This window comes from Gopherus flavomarginatus, chromosome 21 (genome assembly GCF_025201925.1).
Source record: "Gopherus flavomarginatus isolate rGopFla2 chromosome 21, rGopFla2.mat.asm, whole genome shotgun sequence".
In the NCBI taxonomy this organism is placed as follows: domain Eukaryota; kingdom Metazoa; phylum Chordata; order Testudines; family Testudinidae; genus Gopherus; species Gopherus flavomarginatus.
In genome coordinates this window covers 16,299,453-16,323,353 of record NC_066637.1, presented here as the reverse complement: position 1 = coordinate 16,323,353, position 23,901 = coordinate 16,299,453, and the positions used below count along the sequence as shown (strand labels likewise).

The 23,901-nt window shown below is 51.2% G+C and overlaps 1 protein-coding gene across 1 annotated transcript in view; it reads left to right on the top strand.

Moving 5' to 3' along the window:
• The first annotated feature begins 13,090 nt into the window (after window positions 1-13,090).
• Window positions 13,091-23,901, top strand: part of IGSF21 (immunoglobin superfamily member 21) — a 263,204-nt gene continuing 252,393 nt past the window's right edge. The window contains exon 1 of the mRNA XM_050931343.1: window positions 13,091-13,529. Within this exon, the coding sequence (XP_050787300.1) occupies window positions 13,466-13,529 (64 nt within the window). The 5' untranslated portion in view covers window positions 13,091-13,465. The remainder of the gene's footprint in view (window positions 13,530-23,901) is intronic.

Genomic DNA, 23,901 nt, shown 5'->3' with positions numbered 1-23,901 from the left:
GCTCCAGGCTGAACCTGAATGTCTACACTGCACTTGGGCCAGCAGCAGGTTTTTATCGCCATATAGACGTACCGTGTATGTCCAACCATCCAATTGGCCTGCAATGCAGCCATGCCTGTTCACACCAGCCCTCGGCGGTCAGAGCCACTGAGCCCCACAATGGCAGGCTTCTGCCAGGTTGCTCTTCCTTCGGCTGCCCCGGGTGGCTGTGCAGTGAGCTAATGATACCCTGGCACAAGGCAAAGCCCCTCGTGGTTGGGTGTAGGCAGCGCTTTGGGAAGTGACGTGGGAGAGGTGGAGAGACATCACTGTTTTAATGGCCTGAGCCAGTATGACAGACAGGTCTGAATGCCCATGGGACATTCACGGGAGAGAACAGCGGAGGGGACCCTGGCTGGCTGCCTCTCCTCTGGCTGCCTTTGCCTCTTCTTGTTCTCTGTCCATTTTCCCAGCATGCTCTGGTTTTTGACAATTGTTCCATGTTAGCGGCGCAGCTATGCTGGGGGGAAGGGGAGAGTGTTGTGTCGATGCAAGGATGGTTAAGACAAAGGTCTGGGACTCCTGGGTTTTATGGATTCCCCAGCACCATATTTCTTAGCATTCACCCCTTCTTACTACTCCCTTTGCTGGGTCCTTGGCAGCACAACACAGAAACCATGCAAGTCCTAGCAGCTCTCTTGGCCGGGTTTTTCTTTTTCCTCTATGGGAGGGTTGGACTATTTTGAGGCATATCGTTAGAATCAGGGGAACGTTCCATCTCTCTGTGCTTTTCTACCAGGCACATTTCTGCAGAATCCTGGCACCCTGCCACTTTAGATGATCTGTTCAGTTCCGTTCGAAGTCTGCCTCCAGGTAACAGCATCTCCCATTAGGGTGTGTTCAGGCCTAAAAAGATTCCCAAGGGTCCCTCCAGGGGCAGGAGTGCAGCCTTTCCTAGCAAGTATGTTCCCCTTGCAGTTGGGTTGGTGAAATGGGCCTTGAGGACCCCGCCTTCTCCACCCATCTGCTGAGACTGCCTCTATTTCATGGGTGAGGCAATGGTCCGTTGCCATGGAAGTGACCCTGACGTAGTCAGCTGGGGCACCATGCACCGCTCAGGGGGTTGAGCTCACAAGGAGTATCCTCTTCCTTTTAGATCTGCGTAAAGTTTCAAAGCTTCTGAGCCGCAGGTCCTAGAAGGATACCATTCTCTCAAAGGGAACTTCTGGCTGACTCAGCCGGGCTCCACCTGGCTTCCCACTGTGGCTCAGTGCAGGGAAGCACCTTGCGTGGCTTGAGCTCTAAGCCAGAGGGTGGCCCAGGTTCCCATGAAAGGCCCGTGAATCTTAGCCACACGGGACAGAAACCAAGGCTAGGCCTGTCACTGAGCACCCAGCAGCAACGAGAGTCTTTTCCCTGCCTCTGCTGTGAGCTCCCAATGCAACCTTGGATCTGTCAATTTTCCTACCTGTAAATGGGGGGTAAGCCCCCCACAAGGACATGGTGATGCTTGGCTCCCTGATGTTTGCAAAGTCCTGCCACGGGGGGTGCTAGAGACGGGTAAAGGGTCCGTACGTATTGCAGTTCTAGCGATGGCTTTGAGGGCTACGTCAGGTTGTGGGCTGGCATGCGCAGACATTACAAAGTGTGGTTTGCGGCATGGTGCATGGGGTAATTAGGCAAGGATAAATCCCCATTAATGCTAATGGGAATTATCTGTGGCTAATTACCCCTTTGTGCTGCATCTTCAGTAATGGAAAGTGACTTCATCAAAGCCTGGGCAGGGGAAAGGAGCTTGTTTTTTCCCCTTTATTCTTTGCGGATTCAATTGCCTGCCCCCAAATGTAAACCCCACACCTTGAAAACAGTGGGGAGGCGTCAGCTGCAAGGAATTGTGAGGAACATGTCTGCACCATTGTCTTTATTCCAGTGGGGACTAGCACCCCCAACTGAGATCAAGGACCTAGGGTGCTGGGTGCTGTACGTGCACATAATATTTCACTATCTGCCCCCAAAAGCTTATTGCATAAATAGGTGAGGCAAAGGCCTTCTCAAGAACTCACATTAAGTGAGTGCCAGAGCCAAGAAGAGAACCCAGGTGTCCTGACTCCCAATCTGGGGCTAGCCCATGCTGCCTTGAACTTTGATAGTCTGCTCCTTTCTCTTACCATGCAAAGCAGCCTCTCACACTCTCACCTGTGAAGTATCAGGGACCTGGGTTCTAATCCCACCACTGACTTCTCCCAGGTTAACTAAGGCTTTAATTGTGCTCACAACTATTAGTTTAGGGAAGCTTGTATCTCCCTCCGGTGGCAAACAGGTGTATTTACACTAGTTGCAAAGTGACTCAGGCCACAGATAACTAGGTGGCAAGATTTACTCTGCAGAGGACCAACACATGCTGCAAATCCTAGCAGTATGCTGGTTTTGGCCCAGCTCTGCTCTGTGTCCAGGTAGCAATAGCCCAAGTGAGGAGAAACAGAGAAAAAGATTCCCCATGGACTCAGAGAGCCAAAGCTGATGAGTTTCTTGCAGCTCTAATGTGGCAATGGATGGAAGACTAGAAAGGAAGTGGGAGGGTGTTGGAGAGACAGCCCCAGAAGACTGCAGCTCAAAGACAAGTGCAACCTCAATGCAAGGATCTGCAGAACCTCCCACACCAATTCTTCTCCACCTTGATCTAGAGGGACCCCCAGGAGAGGATGTCTCACTATCACTGCCTGTTCCTCAGCTGAGATTGCTGGCAAAGGTGCCAAGTATGGGGCAGATAGCCATTCCCCAGGAACCAGCCTGGACCCATAACCTCATTCCACGTAGGATCTCTAGATAGGAACATGTTTTTGTCCTCTACAGTTCTGAGGGGGCTTGGAACCAGCGACCTAGACCTATCCCCTGCAGGAGAAGAAGCTATAATGAGCACAAACTTTTCTTGTGAAGGGGCAGCCCTGAGAAGGCCCCATTTTGGGAGTTGCTTCCCGCTCCAGGAAGGGCGTGAGGGAGACAAAAGAGTAAAGTGGAGCTGTTTGCTGCTCTCTCCTCTGCTTCCTCATTAATCTTGATTATGGAACCCTCATGCTGAAGTTAATTTTCTTGTAGATGCATATCAGTCATGTAGCTGGGAATCTCTCAAAAGCTAATGAGGGATCGTATCCTTGCCACATTATTACACTGCTAATTAGTATACAGGCTTCTTCTGAAAAGGTCAGAAGAGAGAAGGCAAGAGACTTCAGATTTTTCAGTAGGACGACATCCTCTTTTGTGTCATATGTAGCAAGAGGAAGGTTGGAGACGCTCAGGTCCCTACAAAGATGGGGGACGAAGACGCCAAATTCTGATCTGGATTTGGAACATCCCCAAAGCATGTGGGGAGGGGCGTGTTTGAATTTCAGGCTTTGGTTTAGGCTCATTGCTAGCTGGGACAGCTCTGAAATCCACAGCAGATAATATATAGCTACTGTTATAGCTGTACCACTGGTAGGTAGAAGGTGGAGAAAGATCACCATGCCCCCAAATGGGTGACATCTTCTTCCCAGAGTAGGAGCCCAGGACATCCTTGAACTGGTTCCTGAGCCCTGCTCTCCTCCTCGAGCAAATGGCAAGGACACACACAATTCACTCTAAGGAGAGGAAAAATGTGTCCTTAAAAAAAAGTACTTGATTAAGCACTTGAGTAATGTGATGGGAGAACTGGTAGAAAAATTTCCAGCTAAACTATTTCCTGTTGAGAAATGCCACTTTGGGGAAATCAATATGTTTCAGCAAAACATGTCTGTTTCAATGACATTTTCATTGAGAAGGTTTCCCAGGCCCAGGCTGAATGGAATTTCGGGTCAGAACTAGAGTGAGTAAACCCCATGTCTAGCACTAACCCAGGCAAACCGGGGATTTGAACCGGGGTCTCAGCCAGGTGTCCTGATTTGGGCCCCCAATGTAAGTGAAATCAGGCATCTAAATCCCTTAGGCAGCTTTGTCAGTTTCCATCTAGGAGCCTAATATTGGGCTCCTAAATTGATATGGAGGCCCCCTGTTAGGTAGCTGGATTTTCAACAGGGTTGCGCACCCAGCAGCTCCCACTAACCTGAAAATCTTGACCCAAAAGCTTTGCTCAGCCCTAGTGGGGATCACTCCAGGTCATGGATTGATTGATTGATTGATTGATTGATTGATTGATTGCACATTGGTGAGTGGCAGCATGGCAGGAGCTTGCATTTTTAACAGGCAGCAGGTTTAAAACAAACAAATGGAAGTATTTGTTCACACAACGCACAGTCAACCTGTGGAACTCCTTGCTAGAGGATGTTGTGGAGGCCAAGACTATAACAGGATTCAAAAAAAGAACTAGATAAGTTCATGGAGGATAGGTCCATCAATGGAATCAACCTGTTCCCAGAAGCTGGGAATGAGCGACAGGGGATGGATCACTTGATGATTACCTGTTCTGTTCACTCCCTCTGAGGCACCTGACATTATCCACTGTTGGAAGACAGGATACTGGGCTAGATGGACCTTTGGTCTGACTCAGTATGGCCGTTCTTATGGTCACTGCTACAGCCTGTGCCTGTTCTGTGGATTCCAGGCTGTCAATCCAGCCCCTTTCCCCAGCCACAGAATTCACACAAAATTAAAAACCAAGCAGAAAACAACAAAGCCAAACATCTAATACAAACAGCAATATTTTTATCCAACAATTTACATCACTTACTGTCTGCCTTAATGTCCTGGAATTTGGGTGATGCCCTGCGCATTTCTCTGGGCATGTTCTTGTGCTACAATAGTAAATCTGGAGACTGTCAAAGGTTTTTTCTGCAGGAAAACAACTAATTCTTTTAAAATGTTTTGGCTTCAAAATCTACATCTCAAACTTCTCCTCTGCACTGTTGTGTTGCTGTTGTGTCAGAGGATTAGGTTATGCGGGAGCTCTCCTAGAGAGAGGGCAGCATATAAGAGCTACACTATGCATCTGCAAGGAGATCCCAAGTTGCGTCAAGCTCACTGGGATCTGGGTTTCTTGCTATGTGCTCAGAGGTTTGTGATTTTGTGATTAATGCACTGGACTGAAGAAATCACTTTATTTGTTAGTAAAGACGCAAAGAGCAGCTAGGTCAGAGCCTCCTGGAGTAGCCAAGAACGAGCAAACGAGCAAGGGTTTCTATTCTACAGACGGAGACCCTGTGGGATCCAGCACCCAGAGGTCCCACTGGTTGGTTCTCAATGTGTTTCACTGTCAGGATCACCCAGGAAGGTCTCTGCTGACACATTTTAGAGCAATTGTGACCTGAGAAACCTTCCTGACAAAAGTTTCATCAAAACCTCCTGTTTTGCAGGACAAGTATCGGATTCGATGAATTGCCATTTTCTGATCTAAAAATAAAAACAATTCCAACCTGCTCTAGATCTGACTCGTTTTGGTTGTTAAGGAGCCCAGTGTACTTTCTGCAAGAGAAGGCATGAGAACCTTCCCGTCCTGGCCAAATCTCCAATACAGATGATTACAAGTAGCAGAAGGATTTAAATACCCTAGCACTGGACATGTGTTCTTCATTTCCTGCCCTGAACATCTCAGTACCCCAATAGGCGGATTGGTAAGTCAGTTCCAGCCCACAGATGACTTCTGGGCAAGAGGTGCATGCTAAAAATAAGGCAGTATTGTTTCTATTTAACAGGGGGTGAAGTATGAAGTGAATGTGGAAATATGCTCCCTAAGGAGACATCTTGGAATGCCGTCTACAAAGGCTGATGGAGCCATTTGGGTCAGGCATGCTTGGTTATCTGGACACAATGGATTTACCATCATTCTCCTATTTGCTCAACTCAGCCTTGCATCAGAGCCAGTTCCTTGGACACAGACAAATGTCGGTTCTTCCACAAGGCCATATTTGTAGTGAATTTACCGGCACCTTCCCTGTAAATTGTGAAGAACTTGGTACACAGTGGACTTGGGTTTACCTGGAAGGCTCCATCATTGTCAGCCCCCTCGCCAGCCCCAAGGCTATTCTGTGGTTAATACCTCAGCATCACAAAGTGTGAGACATCCGTTTGTTTCAGGAATGGCTCTCTGGAGCATTCCCTCTTCAGCTGAGGGGCTGTTTATTTTTTTTATTTCAGAGATTAATGCAGTCATTAAGAATTAATCTGCCTTGGGTTTGCAAGTGTGGAGAAGCAGCCAGAACAAAGCTTCTATGGCTTCATCTGTGTTTCAAAGCGACAGATATTCCAGACCACACAGGTTGGGGGGGGAGGGGGGAGTTTTTCCTCAGGAAAAAATTCTAATTTGCCCCCTAAATTTTCCATAGAAATATTCCTTTTGTTAAATTAAATCCAGTTTCATAAAAAAAAAATAACTAGGTGATTTCAGATGAAACAATTTTCCAGGAAAAAAAAATGTTCATTTTGAAAACCAGCCTTTTTTTCATTGAATAGATTTTTGAATTTTTGTTCATATTTTTGAACAAATCGTTGCCCCCTTTCCCTTCCCGAGCCTAGTGCGTTCCCGGACTCCATGACTTCTGGAAAGCTGCTCCCAGCCTCTACTGGAAACCGAGTGTGAGAGAAGACATCCAAGATGGAAGGAGCAGCCCAGCAGCACAGCTTGAGTGGGCAGTGGCCCCAAGCCCTGCGTCTACGAGTCATATGCACTTTGGCTCCCTAGGCTCTTGGGAGCCGATGGCAGCGAGGAAACGTGCAGCCCCAGACACACTGCTCCATGGTGTGGACTGCTGTAATCAGAGGTTAAAGAATGAGATTGGGGTGGCCCCAGTGCTTAATTTGTGCCAGGGCTAGGCCCTGAAATCTCTGGGCCAGGCGGTTCACAACCCCGGAGCCGCTGGGTTTGCTGTGTCAGTTATGAACGTAAAAAAATTGGTGGAGCTCCGGCAGCTCTTTCATTACAAATGAAGTCCTGGGTGGCCCCTTTCGGCTAAAGCAGAGCCAGCACTCTTCATTTTCATGCTGGCTGGAGTAAACAGTGCTCCCCCACTGCACCCTTTCCTCCTGGGCTGGCCTCATGGGTGCTCCCTCTCCTGTTTCAATCCATTTCCCCTCCACCCCCCAGCTGTAGCTTCCCCCATGGCCCTGGGCAGAGGGTGTAGAGGAAGCCATGGCAGCCTCAGCCGAGCCTTAGTGTGAACTGGGCTGCAGGCAGTGCCACCTACACAGTCGCCTTTGTACTCTCCACTTCCTTTCGGAGGGGAATCCCCTGCTACCCCGGGGCAGGGAAAGCTGGGGTCACCCCTCCCTGAACCAGAAGAGCCTCCCGCGGTGACAGCGCTGCTTTGATACCATAGTGCTCGGCTCGATGCTGGGCTCTGCACTCTGGCGAAGTGGGGAGGTGGGAGCCCACTTTACAGGCCGGAAACTCTGCTAATTGGTTAAGTTCCCTCTTGACTCGGGCCACCAGGCGGCAACAAAGGCAGGGAGTCAAGATCTGTCCAGCTGTCATGAAAAACAGAGCAGGCTTCAAGCTTATTCTTTGCTATTTACCTCACAGCACAAAATATGGAGCCAAAGTCTTAGCTGCTGCAACTCCATTGGAGTCAATCGAATTACGCGAGGAAAGAATTTGGCTCGTGTTCTACAAAATAAACGTCAGCTACATAGAAAAGGCCCTTCTGGGCAAGAAGAACAGGGGCCCGAACTGTTCAGGAATCTTTCCAGTCCTCGTCTGCTAATCCATCGCCAGATCTCCCTCTGTGGAAAGAGACACTCCACTTGCGTGCGTGTGTGTGTGTGTGTGTGTGTGTGTGTGTGTGTGTGTGTGTGTGTGTGTGTGTGTGTGTGAGAGAGAGAGAGAGGGAGAGAGAGAGACACACACACACACACAGAGCTTAAACAAGTCCTCTTTACATCATTACATTAGGCAGATTCCACCAAAATCATAAGAGCATTAATAACGTCTGCATGTTCCCTAGCAAGCCAGCACATTTGCCTTCCCTTAAAGGACAGTATGACTTTCCCAGGGTGAAAAAAACCTTCCTTTTTGCATCTCTAATTCTGAGCCAGTTCCAGAAATTTTTTTTTTCACCTGCTGTTGACTTTGCTGTCAGCTTCTCACGAGGCCTCTTTCATAAAGGAATGAGTGAACAAGGGAGAATGGAGAGGAGGAAAAACAAGCAAGCCAGGAAAGGATGGGGTAGACTGGTCTGTTCAAAGTGCCCATTTATCCGCTGAGGTGTATTAGAGATTCCCACAGCTCTGTCTGATCAATACAAATTGTATCTCTCTGAGAGACAGTAAAACCCCAGCTAGCTGCCTGGAGAGAATGCATGTGTAATGGTGGAGAAACTGAGCACATGTATATGGGTAAGGAGGAGAGGGGGAATGGCATATACCAGAGGATCCCAGGCCTTTCCCAAAAAGACCAGCTGCAAGCAGGAGAAACAAGATGAAAGGTGAGATGGTCACTAAGGAACCCAACCATCCTGCACTCCGTCCAGCTTCTGAATTCCAGCTCTATCCACACCTGTTGTCAGTTTCCCTTTTGTAATGAGAGACGGGCCTGAGTCCTGAAGTTAGGATCTGGAATTGGATCCAGCTCTGAAGTTTGTGGGTGTGTTGGACTAAATGCCCTGTTATGGAGAGAGACCCAAATTTTGGATCTGGTCTCCCAGATTTCAAGGCTGCTTGGATTGGGTGTTCTGGTTCGTTATATTACAGAGACAGGCCCAAGCCATGATTTGGATCAGGATTTCCTTCAGTTAGGGGGGAGGTTCTGAACTGGTGTTCCAAGTGTGCTCCATGCTTCTGTATTATAGCATGCCTCTGGGTACAAGAAATGCCCAGTACGCAGCAGAGATGGCAAAGCTGAAGTAGGTGGAGTTAAACACCTGCTGATTATGGTACCAAACCTGTGAAATTTGGGGCTTAGGAAGGCCTTGAGACAAACACTGGCTGAAGTGCAGGATGAGCCTGATGATGCTATAACTGCTAATAATATCTGCAGCTCTGCAAGCTCAGACTGTGATAAGGGACATCAAACCTCAAACTTCAGAGTGGGAGCTGGTCTCGTGTGGGGGTCAGGAAGGGATTTTCCCTCCTATGGTACCAGACTTCAGAATTGACAAGAGGCATTATGGATCAGCTGGCTTCTTTTACAGGATCAGTGCAGTGGCCAGTACAGATGGAGAATTGAGCTCCTCCATTATGGCAACCCCAGCATTTCTATTTCAGAGGCAGGCCCTGGTTCACAGCTCAGAGCTGAACCACCCTGCAGCAGAAGGAAGTTTGGATCCACATCTTAACTTCACAGCTCAGGAGGAGCACCTCTCCCCCCAGCAGCAGCCAGTCCAATTGGCATTTTACCCACTGCAATACCCTCTGCTGGGTGGTACCTTCAGGGCAGCCGAGCCACGTGGCTGGTTGAAAGGGTGCACAGGTATGCATTTGTGTAGCATCTCTTATCACGTTTGGTGGTGTCCAAAGTTGCTCTTTTGGTGTTAGATGTTTAGTTTAGATGCTTATGACTCCCATTATGATGCTACCCGAGTACCTCCCAATCTTTACTGGATTTATCTTCACAACAGCCCTGGGAGATAGGGCAGTGCTATTATCTCCAGTGTATAGCTGGGGACCTGCGGCATAGACAGGCTAGGGCCTGGTGCAAGAACACACAGGAACCCTGTGCCAGAGGAGGAATTTGAACCCAAGGTGCCCTAACCACTGGGCCATCCTGCCTTACAATAGTCTGTTCTACGTGGCTCATTCTGAAGACAGAGCCTCAGCCTTCATTCTTTTCCTGCCACGCTCTGTTTCTTTATACTCATGTCAATACAGACATGCCAGACTCAAAAGCTACAGCAGCATCTCACTGGCAGGGGACCTGCAGAACTGTCAAATCCATGATCAAATAAAATTAGACCTTATTAACATACAACCTTTGCCTCATTCCTTTGCAATATGTAACCAAGGCTTTCACTGGAGGATGAAAAAGGGCAGAGAACACATTTCACTCTAAGGACTTCGAAGAACGAATTGATTTCTCTTTTCCCCTTTAGACATTGATATAGGCTGGGGCTGGTGTTCAGGGGGTTGGCTTATTTAAAATATAAATCTAACCTAGAAGATTTAAAAATCATGATAGCACTTATGGTGGTTTTCCACCATGAATTGCAAAGCACTTCTCAAGACACTCATACACTGCCATGAAGGCAGTTGAAGAATCTGTGTGGAATAGAAAGGTGCAAAGATGTGTAAGTGTCATAATACGTGTTTTCCGGATGGGGAAACTGAGGCTATACCTAACTAAAAGTGTGATTTTTTTTAAAAATGTGTGGGGGAGGGGAAATAGAGACTCTTAATTTGATTTAAACCTGGCTATATTGATTTGACTTCATTGGAGCTGCGTGTCTGTATACATTGTTTTGCACCGGTTTGACGATAGCGGGTTTCAAACGGAGTTGAAGCTAAACAGAGCAACTTTGATACGCCTATTAAATCACCAGTGGCCTAGGGAAGGTAGAGGGGCAGCGTCTGTTCTCCCTTTCTCGTAAGAGGAGCAAGGGGACAGGCAGAGAAATTAACGTCTGATCAAAGGAGAGACTTGGCCACACAATGCATAATTAGACTGTGGAACTCATTGCTCCAGGAAATAGTTGAGGCCAAGCACGCAGCAAGATTCAAAGGGGGATTGGTCGTTTATATGGGTCACACAAACAACCAGAGTTTTTTCTTCACGTTAACTATATTAAAAACCAAACCAAACCGGGGGTGGTGGGGGGGTTATAAAGCTTGTGTCTTAAACCAATTTCTGATTATTAGAGATTGGGATGAGACCTAAAGTGTGGGAGGGTAGATTGTCCCACACCTTCCCACTGGAGATACTTACACCTTCCTCGGCTGCATCTAGTGCTGGCTATTGTCAGCCAGGCCCCTGGGCTACATGCCTAGGTCTGACCCAGCCTGGCCAGGCTGATGTCCCTGTATATAGATGAGAAGGGGGCTGTGGGGTGAGACAACATGTCAGGGACCCAGCCAAGAACACAGCAAATGTCTCCTCCCTCCTAGCCCAGGGTCCTAGTCACGGGACGTGTTAGGCAGAAACGTCGGAGAGGAGCATGAATAGAGAACGTGCACAGTAAGTGTAGATCATAGCCGTTAAATTAAAAACATCCCCACCATCCGCCAGTTTTAATGGTAAAATAGCGACAGGCAGAGCAGAGCCATTAAATTGTCATTGAGGGTTAGTATTTGCATCTTTCCTCAGCCTTTCATGAGGCAGAGATGAGAAGGTGCTGCAGGGCCAGCTAAGGACGCCATCAGATCGAATGCAGAATTGCCTGGCTCTCATTCTTTAAGCAAACATGTTTGCACAATCCACTCCACTTAATTGGGAAACCCTCTTAATTGGGACATCTTCCAGGGAACAGATTTCAGCTCAATACTGTAATGAATGGCCAAGTGTCTGTGTGCACCACTGCCCTCCACTGGCTGGAATAGGGAACTGCTCAGCTGTGTGTCTTAGGCCCTATACTGCTAACAGCCCAGAGGGTTTCTCCTATAGCTCAAGTGATGGTTTTGAGCAAGAGGACATGGTGCTGGGGGATTTTGAACAGAAAAATGGTGCGACATACTGAGAAGGCTGAAGTCCAAGGTACTGTGGATTTGTTACAATACCACTGACAGAAAGTCTGGTAAGGGGATAGAAAGTCTATTGAGGGAGGACATCTGCTTGTATCTGTTTTATATATTTAAAGTGGGGGTGGGGGACATTTAGGGCTCCCTAGGGTAGAAAAGTTCAAAACACTTTCTAATGAAAAATGGTTTCACTATGAAAAAAATGTTTACAACAAAAATGTCCAGGTTTGGTGGTGAAAAAATGGGATGCTAGAGAAACCAAGCATGGTTTGTTTTCAGCCACAGTTTTACATTTAAAAAAAAATCTGTTTTGTGGAAATCTTGTCGACCAAAAAAACACGTTTGTTCTCTTCAGAGTTTTTCACAGGGGAAGAGAAAGTCATTTCCTGGCCAGCTCTGCTCTATGCCCAGAAATAACAGACTCCAGGAATTCTGCCACCCAGGCCTGTGGCTCCCACTAGTAGGGGATATAATCCAGGATCCCTGCTTCTGGCTTTTCCCTTCTCTGGGGGCACTAGAGCTTAATTCCCTCCCCGCTGCACGAATGGAACCTGGGGCCTCTGGCTTCTAGCCCCAATGTAGATCCCATTCTCTGAAGAGCTAGAAATAGAAGCCAGCAGTCCTGCTTCCCAGCCCCCTCTGTGCTAACCACTAGGCCATAGTGCAAGAGGTAGAACTAAAATCAGGAGCCCTGCCTCCCAGTCTCCCTTTTCTTGACCCCAGTCTCTCCCATAGCTGGGCATGGGAGTTCTGTCTCCCAGAACCTGCTCTAACCACTAGGTGCCATTCCCTTCCCTAAAGAACAGTCTTTTTTTCTAAAATAAAGAATAAAGCCCTGGGGTCATTGCAGAAGGCAGGGGAGTGCAGGGCAAGGCCCTCCCTTTTAAGAAACCCCAGTTTGTAACTTCGACTCAAAGGGGCAGTTGAATGGATGCATTGAGGACTTTGCGGGGGGTATTTATTTTCCAAGCCTGCAAAGAAAGGGATTCGAATGGAACATAAGAACGGTTATACAGGGTCAGAACAAAGGTCCATCTAGCCCAGTATCTGTCTACCGACAGTGGCCAATGCCAGGTTCCCCAGAGGGAGAGAAGCTAACAGGTAATGAACAAGTGATCTCTCTCCTGCCATCCATCTCCATCCTCTGATGAACAGAGGCTAGGGACACCATTCTTTACCCTTCCTGGCTAATAGCCATTTATGGACTTAGCCACCATGAATTTATCCAGTTCCCTTTTAAACAAACATTGTTATAGTCCCAGCCTTCACAACCTCCTCAGGCAAGGAGTTCCACAAATTGACTGGCACAACTTTCACTGCACATTGGTTCTCTCCAGGGGCCCACCCTGTCCGTGCCAGCCACAAGCGCTAACCCGGGAGGCTGAGGGGTGTGTGTGTGGGCTGGGCTGTATTTTTGCCAGCCGGGAAAGAGTTAAGAAGCTAAAACAAGCAGCCGAGGGTGGGGGACGCGGGAAATGGGGGGAGCGATCGCTGCCGCGTCTCTCTTGCTGCAATAAATCGGCTTAAAGGCCGGGCGCGCCGAAGCCGGGCAGGATTAGAGACGAGTCTGTGCGCCGGAGCGGGATAAGGGACGGAGGGCGGGGCAGGCGCGCAGTGAGCGGAGGTTTCATCCCGAACTCCGGCAGCTGATTTGGATTCCTCGGGCAGCCTGAGCGCAAGGAGGGAGGGAGGCGGGCGCGCCGCCCAGGTGCAGCGTCTCCTGCTCGATTCGGGCTCTGCCTCCCCGCCCCGATCCCCTCCTCCTGCCTCTTCCTCCGCCCCGGACTCCAGCGGGCAGCGATGTTTGACCCCCGCCGCTGTCCCGCTGTCCCCGACCCTCCCGTGCCTCGCTCCGGATCGCCCTGCGGCCGGCTGGGGCGCGTCTGAACCCGATGGAGTTTTTATTCCGGGGACCAACATGCGAAAGATGAACTACCTGCGCCTTTGCTTTGTACTCTGGGACCTCCTGGATGCGGCGCTGGGTGAGTGACCCCCACCCCGGCTTTGGGGGCTTTGAGTCCAGCCCCTGAAGGAATGAAAAGGACCCGGGGGAGGGGGCTCCCCAGCTGGTGGAAATCAGCGCGGCTCCAGTCAAAGCGGCGCGAAGTGTTTGGCTCCGGTTGAGGATCGGGCCCCCGGCTGGATTTTGTAACGCGCCTGCTCTGGCTCTGGGATACTTTCCTGGACAGTCTCCGGGCAGCGCTTCGCTTGGGGCTAGCCGGGTCCTGGTTTTGTGGGGGTTTGGGGGCTGCAGGGGGGTTTCGTGGGGGTTGGAGGCTGCAAGGGGGGACTGGGGGGCTGCAAGGGGGTTTCGTGGGGGGTTGGGGCGGCGGGGGGTGTTGTTTCATGCCAGCCCCATCCTTCCCCTTCGGCTGGTGGCTGCAGAAGGAAGGTCTCTGGCGCTGCCAGTAGCTCCCCGGTGGGAAGCGGAGCCACAATCACGGCGCATTGTGCGGCGCTAGTTACAAATAATCACCCACCGATTGCGGCTGATGAGCAGGGGTTAGTCCCGGGCAAACCCAACCACCTCCGCCAACTCTGCGTGCGGGGAGATCAAACCCGCCCGAGTGATTTGTAAATGTGCGGCGGGGGGGCAGAGCTCAGGTCAGGTCAGAGGAGGGAACCCCGGGCAGGTGAGCTGCTGGCTTTCTGCTCCTGCAGGAGTCCCCACTCCGGAGCTGAACCTGTTAGTTCTCTAGAGGTTTACACGCCTATCCGGACTGAGTTCGGTTTAAAGAGAAGGGAGCACAAAGGCTTGGCCTGGGGCGGGCAAGCTCGCCGGAGCTGGTGGTCTGAGACTGGCAGCGGCGTCCCAATCCGCTGCCTTCCGATCCTTCAACCCCCCCCCCCCCCGCCCCTTTTCCTTTCCGCCTAAAAGGAGCAGCACGGGGGAGCATTGCCAGGGCACGGTGTCAGCCCAGGGCAAGAGGATCTTAAATCTCAACCAACCCTTTGGGACTCAGCTGCCCTGCCACGCTGCTTCCTCCTCCTCTGCGGCTGGGAAGAGGCTGATTGGGGAGGGGGTCAGGTGGCTGATTTGCTCAATGCCCCTTTCCTCGCCCCCCCCCCCCCCCCCCGCTCTGTCGAGGTGGTTTTTAAACAAACGAGCGCTACGCTGGGGCGTTTGCAAGTTTACCCGCGATCGCATTGCAACCTCCCCCGTGCGCTACCCAGGGCAACCCTGCCTCGGGAGAGTGTGTGTGGGGGCACGTCCGGCGAGCCCCCAGGGTGAAGGCTGTCCTGGTAGCAGGGAAGCAGACCCCCCCCCATACACCCAGATGCAGGGCTCTGGGCTCCCGCCCGGCCACGCAGACGCTGGGGCTCTGCCGCGCAACATCTGGGCAGAGGCTAGAGGAGACAGCAGGCGACTCCAGCTGCAAACTAATCGCATCCCTCTCGGAGCTGCCAGTCGGCACAGCTGGGGGGAACCCGGCAGCTCCCTGTGGAGCGGCCGCTCAGATGCGCCAGTGGGCGGCTGTGAAACGCCCGGTCCGTGGAACGGAGAACGCGCTCGTGTCCCCTGCCCGGGACCGCTGGGCCGGGCCGGGGATGTCTCTGGGGCCCTGGCAGGGCGCTAGGCGGGAGCTGGAGCCTTGCTGGCTCGATGCTGCTCTCCCCGGCGTGTCTCTGCCCGCAGAAGGTGGCCGGGGGGGAGCCACCCGCTGAGCGCCCCCGGTCCTGCCGGAGATGCGCTCCTGGGGGACACCGGCTGCGGCGATGCTCGCCCGGATCCGACAGGGGGCGCCCTTCTCGCGCGGGCTCGCAGCCAGCCTGGCAAAGTTTGCAAACTCCTGCGGGCCCCCAACTAAGTCGCCCCAGCCCCAGGCTGCGCCTCTCTCGGGGCCGGGCCGGCGGCGTTGTTCTGGGGTTTGAATAATAGAAACCCGGCTGGGCTGGGACCTTCTTCTTTCAAGCGGGCCCCGGGATGGTGAAAGTTTAATAGCCAGGAAACCGTTTCGTGTCTCCAGCTCGGCGCAGCGCACCCCAGTGCCGACGCTGGGGCGGGGGAGGGGGGCTGCCCCCTGCCATCGCATCCCAGGCGCGGTGCCTATCCCTGGCCATGTTAGCCGGAGATCCCCGGCCCACGCCTGGCTGTGCCAGAAGCTGCCTGTTACCCGGGATGCCCAGTGTCGATAGGGAGGGTCTTTTCCCAGAGTCTAGCTCTGGGGCTGGCCAGCCTGGGATACCTCACCCAGTCCAAGTGGGGACTCACCTGGCTGGGCCCGGCTGGTGGCCCTGGGGCAGGAGCGGGGCTGGGATCTCCTGGCTGCCCGGTGGCTGGGGGAGCATTGGACGCCTGTTGCCCAGCACGTTTGCAGCGGTGGTGCAGCCGGGTTGGTTCTGGGTTAGGAGGGAGACGCGGTGGGTGAAGGGTTTTGCTGGAGCAGCGTCAAGCTTTGAAGCTACCGAGCTCTTGGGAGCTGGGGAAGGAAACCAAGAGTGTCGGTGCTAATCGCTAATACCCAGCAGGCCCAGCTGTGCAGGGGCGAAGGGAGGTCGTGCCCCGCACATCCAGCGGCACTAGATGAGGCGCCTATCCTGGCAAACCAGCCTCGCGTCCCAACCCTTCACCGGGGCACTGGGAATGGCAGGGGGAGGGGAGCCCCATTCCTCTCTGCCATTTCCCTGGCTTCCTTAGCTGTGCTTCAGGTGCCTCACCTGGCCTCTTCCTCCTTGTCCTGACCTACCCTGGAGGGTCCATAGCAACCCAGAGAAATCGTTTGCCCTCAGAAGGCCCCCTTCAGCTGTCACAGCAGGGCCTACCTTTAACATGGCTTGGCCCCAGAGATGGGGAAGCAGGTTGCTTTGCTCAGTGCTGAGTTCATTTTGCCCTGGTGTCTGGTTTGATCTTTTATCCTCCAACGGCCTTTCCCCGGCTGCAGCCAGTGACCCAGTTCTCATGCTGTGAGTGATCTCACCCGCCACGGCCCCCTTCTCCAGCTTTCATGGAAGTCACCTGCAGTCTGGGCCCAGGTGGCTGTAGTCTGATCAGCACTGGGGAGAGGTGGAAGGGAAGGGAAGGCCATCAAAACCTGGCCAGGAGAGCTGAGTTGTGCTTTCTCGGGGTTTGGAAAGTGCCCGAGAACACCAGGGCAAGAAAGAAAGAAAGGGGCCTGCGGGATTTCTTTTGTGCTGTGCTTTCCACCCGCCAGGAACCCTGCTGTCAGCTGCAGCATCCAAGTGTTCCTGGGAGCGAGGTACTTGCTTTCCACCCAGCCTAACGATTGACATACAGGGGCTGTTTCTTCTTTGCTTGAAGTCCATTTGCTCAGCTCAGCACAGGGTGGCTGTGTGCCATCTTGGCACTTCCTGGGTTCTGGAGGCTGCCAGGAACTTACGCAGTCCCTGGCATAACATAGACCGGGCCCAGGGACTGCTCTGACTTGCCTCACCTGCAACGTCTCTCCAAGGAGCTCCCCAGCTGCCCAGTGTGGACTGGCCATCTCTCCTCCCTCCCCTGCCACCCCTCCAGCCACACGGGCAGCATGCCACGAGGCCTCCAAGGGGGAGCAGTGTGGGGCTGGTTGCTGGCTTTATGTCTCCAGGGAATCCTCCCTTGCACTAGGGAGGTTCCCTGCTCAGGGGGTCCATGGGCGTTGTGTTCCCTGTATGCCCACAGAGTTGGTGCTGGCCTAGGAGCTGCAGCAGAGTCCAGAGTCAGGGCAGGACTCTCCCTGCAGCAGTGTGAAGGGAAGTGTTAAATGCCCCCCCCCCCAACCCCAGGGGAGTGAGCAGAAAATGCAGATTTAATGCCATTTAATGCTCGCTTTGTAAGCTGTGAAAGGTGCAGGGCAAGAGGGATTCAGGCCCAGACAGGGTCCAGTAACTTCTCTGAGGGACACACTCTTAAGCCCCTGCTTTGTATTGGGTTGGGGCGGAGCGTAGGAACGGACCCACTTTTTAAATGCACGTCTCGGTTATCGTTTAGGGGATCTTAGTGCTGGTGAAAGGTCCGGCCTTATGGTGTCTGAGCTGAGCACCTCACCATGCCCTGTGAGGGAGGGAAGTGCTGTTATCCTTAATGAACTAACTGCTGGGCCTCTCTCTTCTGATTCAACAAGCTTTTTAAAAAAACCCAGCCAAGCTAGGCAACTGGTGTGCTGCAAACACTGTTTGTCATGCTGCTCTCAATCCTCTCAGTTTGCGCTGCCCCCATCTGTCTATACCCACCTACTTTCTCTTCTCTGACACATTGTCAGATGGTTGGGGCAAGGCCGTCTTTCTGTCATATGTTTGTACTGCACCTAGCACAACAGGGCCCTATCCCCAGTTGGGCTTCTTGGTGCTACCAGAGTACAAATAATAAATAAAGGTGTCATTGGGAAGGATCTTGCAGATTGTATTTGCCCTGGCTACAAAACATGCTATGCTGAGGGGATTAAGACACCTAGGAGCCTTTCTGTTGCCTCTGGGTCTCTTGGTCCAGAATTCCAGCCAAACGGAGCCTCCCAAGTGAAGTAAATTTGACAATCTGGGTTCGTGGCTCAGGAGAATGGCTGGAGGCTGCAGGCCACATCAGCCAGCTCCATTTGATGCAGCAGAAATGTCAGGGCAGGATTCTCCTTCCCGGCGAAGGTGACCCCAGTGCACATGAGGGTTGTGGTAGGGTGCACCATAGACAGCTGCAGCAGGGAGCCTTGTCTAATGGTTAGAGAGAGAGTGGCTGAGATCAGCTGCAGCCCTTCAGAGCATCCTCTGACAGCAGGTTGAGAGTTCATAAGCTGGAGAGGGGAAGCAAAAAAGTGTGTAAAAGAGAAAACTGTTGAGGCCATTTCTGTGCTGCAGAAAGAGCAGCAATGGACATAAGAAAATGCTAATCACTTCAGGAGGTAGTGTGGTCCTGTGGGACACTAGATTGGGGTCAGGAGACTTCAAGCTTGTCTGCATGAATGTTTAGGGTGTGTCTACACTAGAAACACTCCACTGGCATGGCACCACGGTAGTGCTTTAGGGTAGACCAGGGGTCGGCAAACTTGCAGAAGTGGTGCGCCGAATCTTCATTTATTCACTCTGATTTAAGGTTTCACGTGCCGGTTATACATTTTAACGTTTTTAGAAGGTCTTTTTCTATGTCTATAATACATAACTAAACTATTGTTGTATGTAAAGTAAATAAGGTTTCAAAATGTTTAAGAAGCTTCATTTAAAATTAAATTAAAATGCAGAGCCTCCCGGACCAGTGGCCAAGAACCGGGCAGTGTGAGTGCCACTGAAAATCAGCCCGCATGCCGCCTTCAGCACACGTGCCATAGGTTGCCTACCCCTGGTGTAGACACTGACCACAGTGACAGAAGAACCCCTCCTGTCACTACTAAATCTATCTCCCCAGGAGGTGGTACCTAGGTTGATGGAAGAATTCTTCTGTACGCCTACTGCTCTCTGCACTGGGGCTTAGGTCAGCCTGACTATGTCTTGGGGTGTGTGTGAATTTTTCACACCCCGGAGTGACGTAGCTGGACTGAGATAACTTTCTATTGTAGGCCAGCCCTTAGTGTGGAGAGCTGGGGTGTGCATCTACCCCACACTAAGTATCCATGTGGACCCTTCTGCTGCACACTTAAAGTGCCCTTGCGTGCTTTAATCAGTTTCCAAGCAGGATACAGCAAAGTGCACTAGGGAACCCGTTCCGCCTGGACGGTCAGTGTGCGATAGGCTAGTGCGGGGTAGACTTACACCCATGCTGGCTGCAAACTCAGTGTTTCTGCAAACAGTCCTGGCTCTAATACCAACCTACTGTATGGCCCTGGGGCAAGTCACTTGCCCAGTGTGTGCCCTGTGTCCCCTCCCCGTCTTTGTCTGCCTTGTCGATTTCAGCTGGAGGCTCTTCAGGGAAGGGGCTGTCTGTTGCTATCTTTGTGTCCAGCACATGGAGTAATTAGAGTAGGGTGACCAGATGTCCCGATTTTATAGGGACAGTCCTGACTTTGAGGCCTTTTTCTTATATAGGCTCCTATTACCCCACCACACCACCTGTCCTGATTTTTCACACTTGCTGTCTGGTCACCCTTTAAATTAGGTTGACCAGACAGCAAGTGTGAAAAATCGGGGCAGGGAGTGAGGGTAATAGGCACATATATAAGACAGCCCCAAAAAATGGGGACTGTCCCTATAAAATCAGGACATCTGGTCACCCTACCAGGCTGTGAGACCTAAAGGCAGGAGTCCATAGAGATGTCCCGATCCGCAGGATTTTACAGCCCACTGGCCGGAGGCTATGGAATCGCCTCACTTCACAGGGCAATAGGGTCATGTGACCCACATCCAGGGGGTTGTCCTTCTCTGCCGGACATCTGGTCACCCTAGGCGCAACGGGCCCCTGACCTCAGTTTTAGCCTCTAGGCACCACAATAATGTAAACTAGGGATACCAGACTGAGGCTTGAGAGCTGCAATTGGTTCTTCAAAGTGTCTCCTGCTGCTCTTTGCTGCACGTGATATTAAAACACTGTGTGATTTTAATTAGTAACTGGTCTAAGTTATTAACCACTTAGGATGCTTTTGCTGTGGTGTTAACCAATTGTCGTTGATATAATAATACTTGGTCAGTCATTTTGCTGAGAGAATAACATACTATAGCAAATGAAACAATGGATTCACGCTGTTGTGGCTCTTGGGTAATGTTGATCCCTAATTTGGCTCCTGAACCACTGAAGTCCTGAGTGTCATTGATATAAAGAGTCGTTTTTCTTGTTGCATTTTACCTTTAAGGTCAGGGAGAGATCTGGGGAAAAAACTCACTAAGGACAATTTATTCATTGATTTTCACCTCTTTTTCTGTTTGCAAATTAGTCCCAAACAGAGTGATTTTTTTTGTCTAATTTGTTATAATTTCTGCAAATAATTCTCAGCCTATAGATCATTTGCAAGCAGATCACTCTATTTGATAGCCAACATTTGAACTGGTTAGATTGGACAGGCCTGCTGTGTGTTTGTCCCCTCACAGGATGAACACAAGTTTATTAGGCTTCTGAAATTCCCTTTGTGCCAATATTCTGCAAGGTTGGCTCACAATATGTAGTTTCCTCAAACATTCCTGCCAATAAACTCCTTCGCTTTGGCGATCACTTGAACATCAGAAAGTCCTGTCCATTCCGGGGAAATATTTTCAGATTGTCGCCTCGCTCTGGCCAGGACAGCTGCAGATATGAACGCCCGCAAAGGTAATTAGACTCCTAACTTCCATCCTAAATACCTTTTGAGGATCTGGGCCAGAGAGCTTAGTTCATGGCTGACCTACATCTTGTGTAATCACCAGTGCAAACGTTTATGAAGTGGGTGCAAAATGCTCCCATTCGGATGGGGCGGAATGTTATGTTGCACTCGCGGAAATGACTACACGAGATGCAGGGAAGCCAGGAACAAATTGGACAAAACCTCCCCTACTGGCTAGCTCTGATTTATGGTGAATCAGTCCTTTGAGCTTATATTTATTTGGGAGCCAGGAATCCCAGACTAATGAGAGAGACAAAAGCTCTGTTTGTGAGGGTGGAGAAGAATCCAGTAGTCCCAGAGGAGCAGCCGTCTGGCAGGAAAATATATCACGTAGCCAGTGGGCTTGCTTGTTAACAAGAGGTGATGCAGAAGGCAGAGGCATAGGGGAGAGATCTGCATGTACAGAGGCCAGCGTTACACGCCTAGAGGCTGGTGCAGGTCCAGTATTGAAGCAGCCTGCCCCCAGCTGGTAATCCCGCTGAGCCCCTCACATCCCACCAAACTAGGTTCCTCACTTTCTCCAGATCCACTTAGTGAACAGGGCTAAGTAGAAATCACATGCTCTCCAACCTCCAGTGAGGCTGTCCCTCCCCACATGCATTCATGCCCCCTCCAGATACTCTGCTCTGGAGGTCATGCAGCTTCTGCCAGACTTGCTGGTAGTCTGTGTAGACCCCCTCTTGATCCTGAGCTCCCACTGTCCCTTGCTCTCCCTTCACTCCTGTTAGGTAAGAGTGTCTGCAAGCTTGGGCAGTTGGCACCAACTCCACAGCAGCTGGTCCTGCAGCACCAAAGCTGGGCAACCTGCGCCAGCTCTCTATGAACAGGCTTTGCAGGTTCCCGGGCCTTTCTGTCTTGGGGGCAAAGGCCTTCTGGCCCTGACAGCCTGGCATACGAGAGGTTAATCCTGCAGGAGGGACGTGTCTCTGAGAAGGTCAAGGCTGCTCTCCCGGATCCTTAGAGTCCTGCCATTTCCACTGTGTACTGAAGGGTTTGGTGCAGAAGGAAGAGATTTTTGCCATCCATGCTGGTTAATCCAGTCAAGTCCGAAGCGTCCTGCAGAAAGATCTTAGACAAGCCTGGCTGTCTGTACTTTAAAGGGTCAGATTTCAGCTCTCCAATACAGGCTGGGGCTGGGTCAGTGGAACCAAAGAGAAGGTACTGGCTCAGCGTATCGGTGCCTCTTGAAGTACTATGGTTACTACCGAACAGCTGCAGAGAATCTCTGCCAACAGCAGCTGTGCTGCAAAGAGAGGAGCAGGGCCAGTACAGCCTCTGGGAAGTGTGCTCAGGCAGGGCAGCTCCTGTACTGGCAGTTCTTGGGGGGGTAGGGATCCTTCCCCAATGATCCCCTGTCCCATGGAGTCAAGAGACCTCATCCACACATACCTCCTTGGCAGGGAACTCTGCAAGGTTCCTCATGGGATGGGGCAATCCACCTAGACTTCTCTGCCATCCTGATGCCACCCTCTGGCACCAGCTGGCTGGATGCTTACAAGCCTGGAGTAACCTGAGAGCGTGTGGCCATTCTCAGATAGCACAGAGGCATTTCTAGGATGAAAGTGGGCAATGGGGCAGTGCTGGGTCCCAGCCCTGCCTCTGCTTTCCAAAGGCAGCAGGCTGAGATGGGCAAGCGGGGATACACAGCACTGTGAACGTACACTGTGCACTGAAAGAAGCATGGGCTGGATGAATGGACTATAAGGTGGATAGAAAGCTGGCTAGATGGTCGGGCTCAATGAGTAGTGATCAACGGCTCCATGTCTAGTCGGTATCAAGCGGAGTGCCCCAAGGGTCGGTCCTGGGACTGGTTTTAATCAATTTTTTCATTAATGATTTGGCGGCTGGCGTGGACTGCACGCTCAGCAAGTTTGCAGATGACACTAAACTTGGAGGAGTGGTAGATACATTGGAGGGTAGGGGCAGGATACAGAGGGACCTAGACAAAGTAGAGAATTGGGCCAAAAGAAACCTGATGAGGTTCAACAAGGACAAGTGCAGAGTCCTATATTTAAGAAGGAAGAATCCCGCGAACTGCTACAGATGAGGGACCGAGTGGCTAGGCAGCAGTTCTGCAGAAAAGGGCCTACGGGTTACAGTGGATGAGAAGCTGGATATGAGTCAACAGTGTGCCCTTGTTGCCAAGAAGGCTAGCGGCATTTTGGGCTGTATAAGTAGGGGCATTGCCAACAGATCGAGGGACGTGATCATTCCCCTCGATTCGACATTGTTGAGGCCTCATCTGGAGTACTGTGTCCAATTTTGGGTCCCACACTACAAGAAAGATGTGGAAACATTGGAAAAAGCCCAACAGAGGGCAGCAAAAATCATAGGGGGCTGGAACACATGACTTATGAGGAGAGGCTGAAGGAACTGGGATTGTTTAGTCTGCAGAAGAGAAGAATGAGAGGGGATTTGATAGCTGCTTTCAACTACCTGAAAGGGGGTTCCAAAGAGGATGGATCTAGACTGTTCTCAGTGATACCAGATGACAGAACAAGGAGCAATGGTCTCAAATTGCAGTGGGGGAGGTTTAGGTTGGATATTAGGAAAAACTTTTTCACTAGGAAGGTGGTGAAGCACTGGAATGGGTTCCCTAGGGAGGTGGTGGAATCTTCTTCCTTAGAGGTTTTTAAGACCCGGCTTGACAAAGCCCTGGCTGGGATGATTTAGTTGGGAACTGGTCCTGCTTTGAGCAGGGGCTTGGACTAGATACCTCCCAAGGTCCCTTCCAACCCTGATATTCTATGATCTCCAATTTGCTTGCTCGAGCCATTCGTACTGTTCCTAGCCCCAAGACTATTCGTGTGCATCTGTAGCGGCGGAGCCAGAATATTTCTCTTCTGTGGTTCCTTATCTTGATCTGCAACCACCTTATTTTAAAAGGATTTTCCCCAGGGTGAGATGTTGCAAGGAGTGTATTTGTGTGTGTGTGCAGAGAAAGCGCCCTCCCTTCCCTGCATGCCTTGCTCCATAATCTCCTATTGATGTGTGCCCCCTTTTCTATGTCCTTCTCTTTCCTCAAACAATTCCCCTTGTCAGTCACTGAGGACACTCTGCCTTCAATTGACAAATGTTCACATTTGAATGTCTTCCTTGGTGTGACAATCTATCTGTGTGCTTCTGCAGTGGGGAAGGGGGC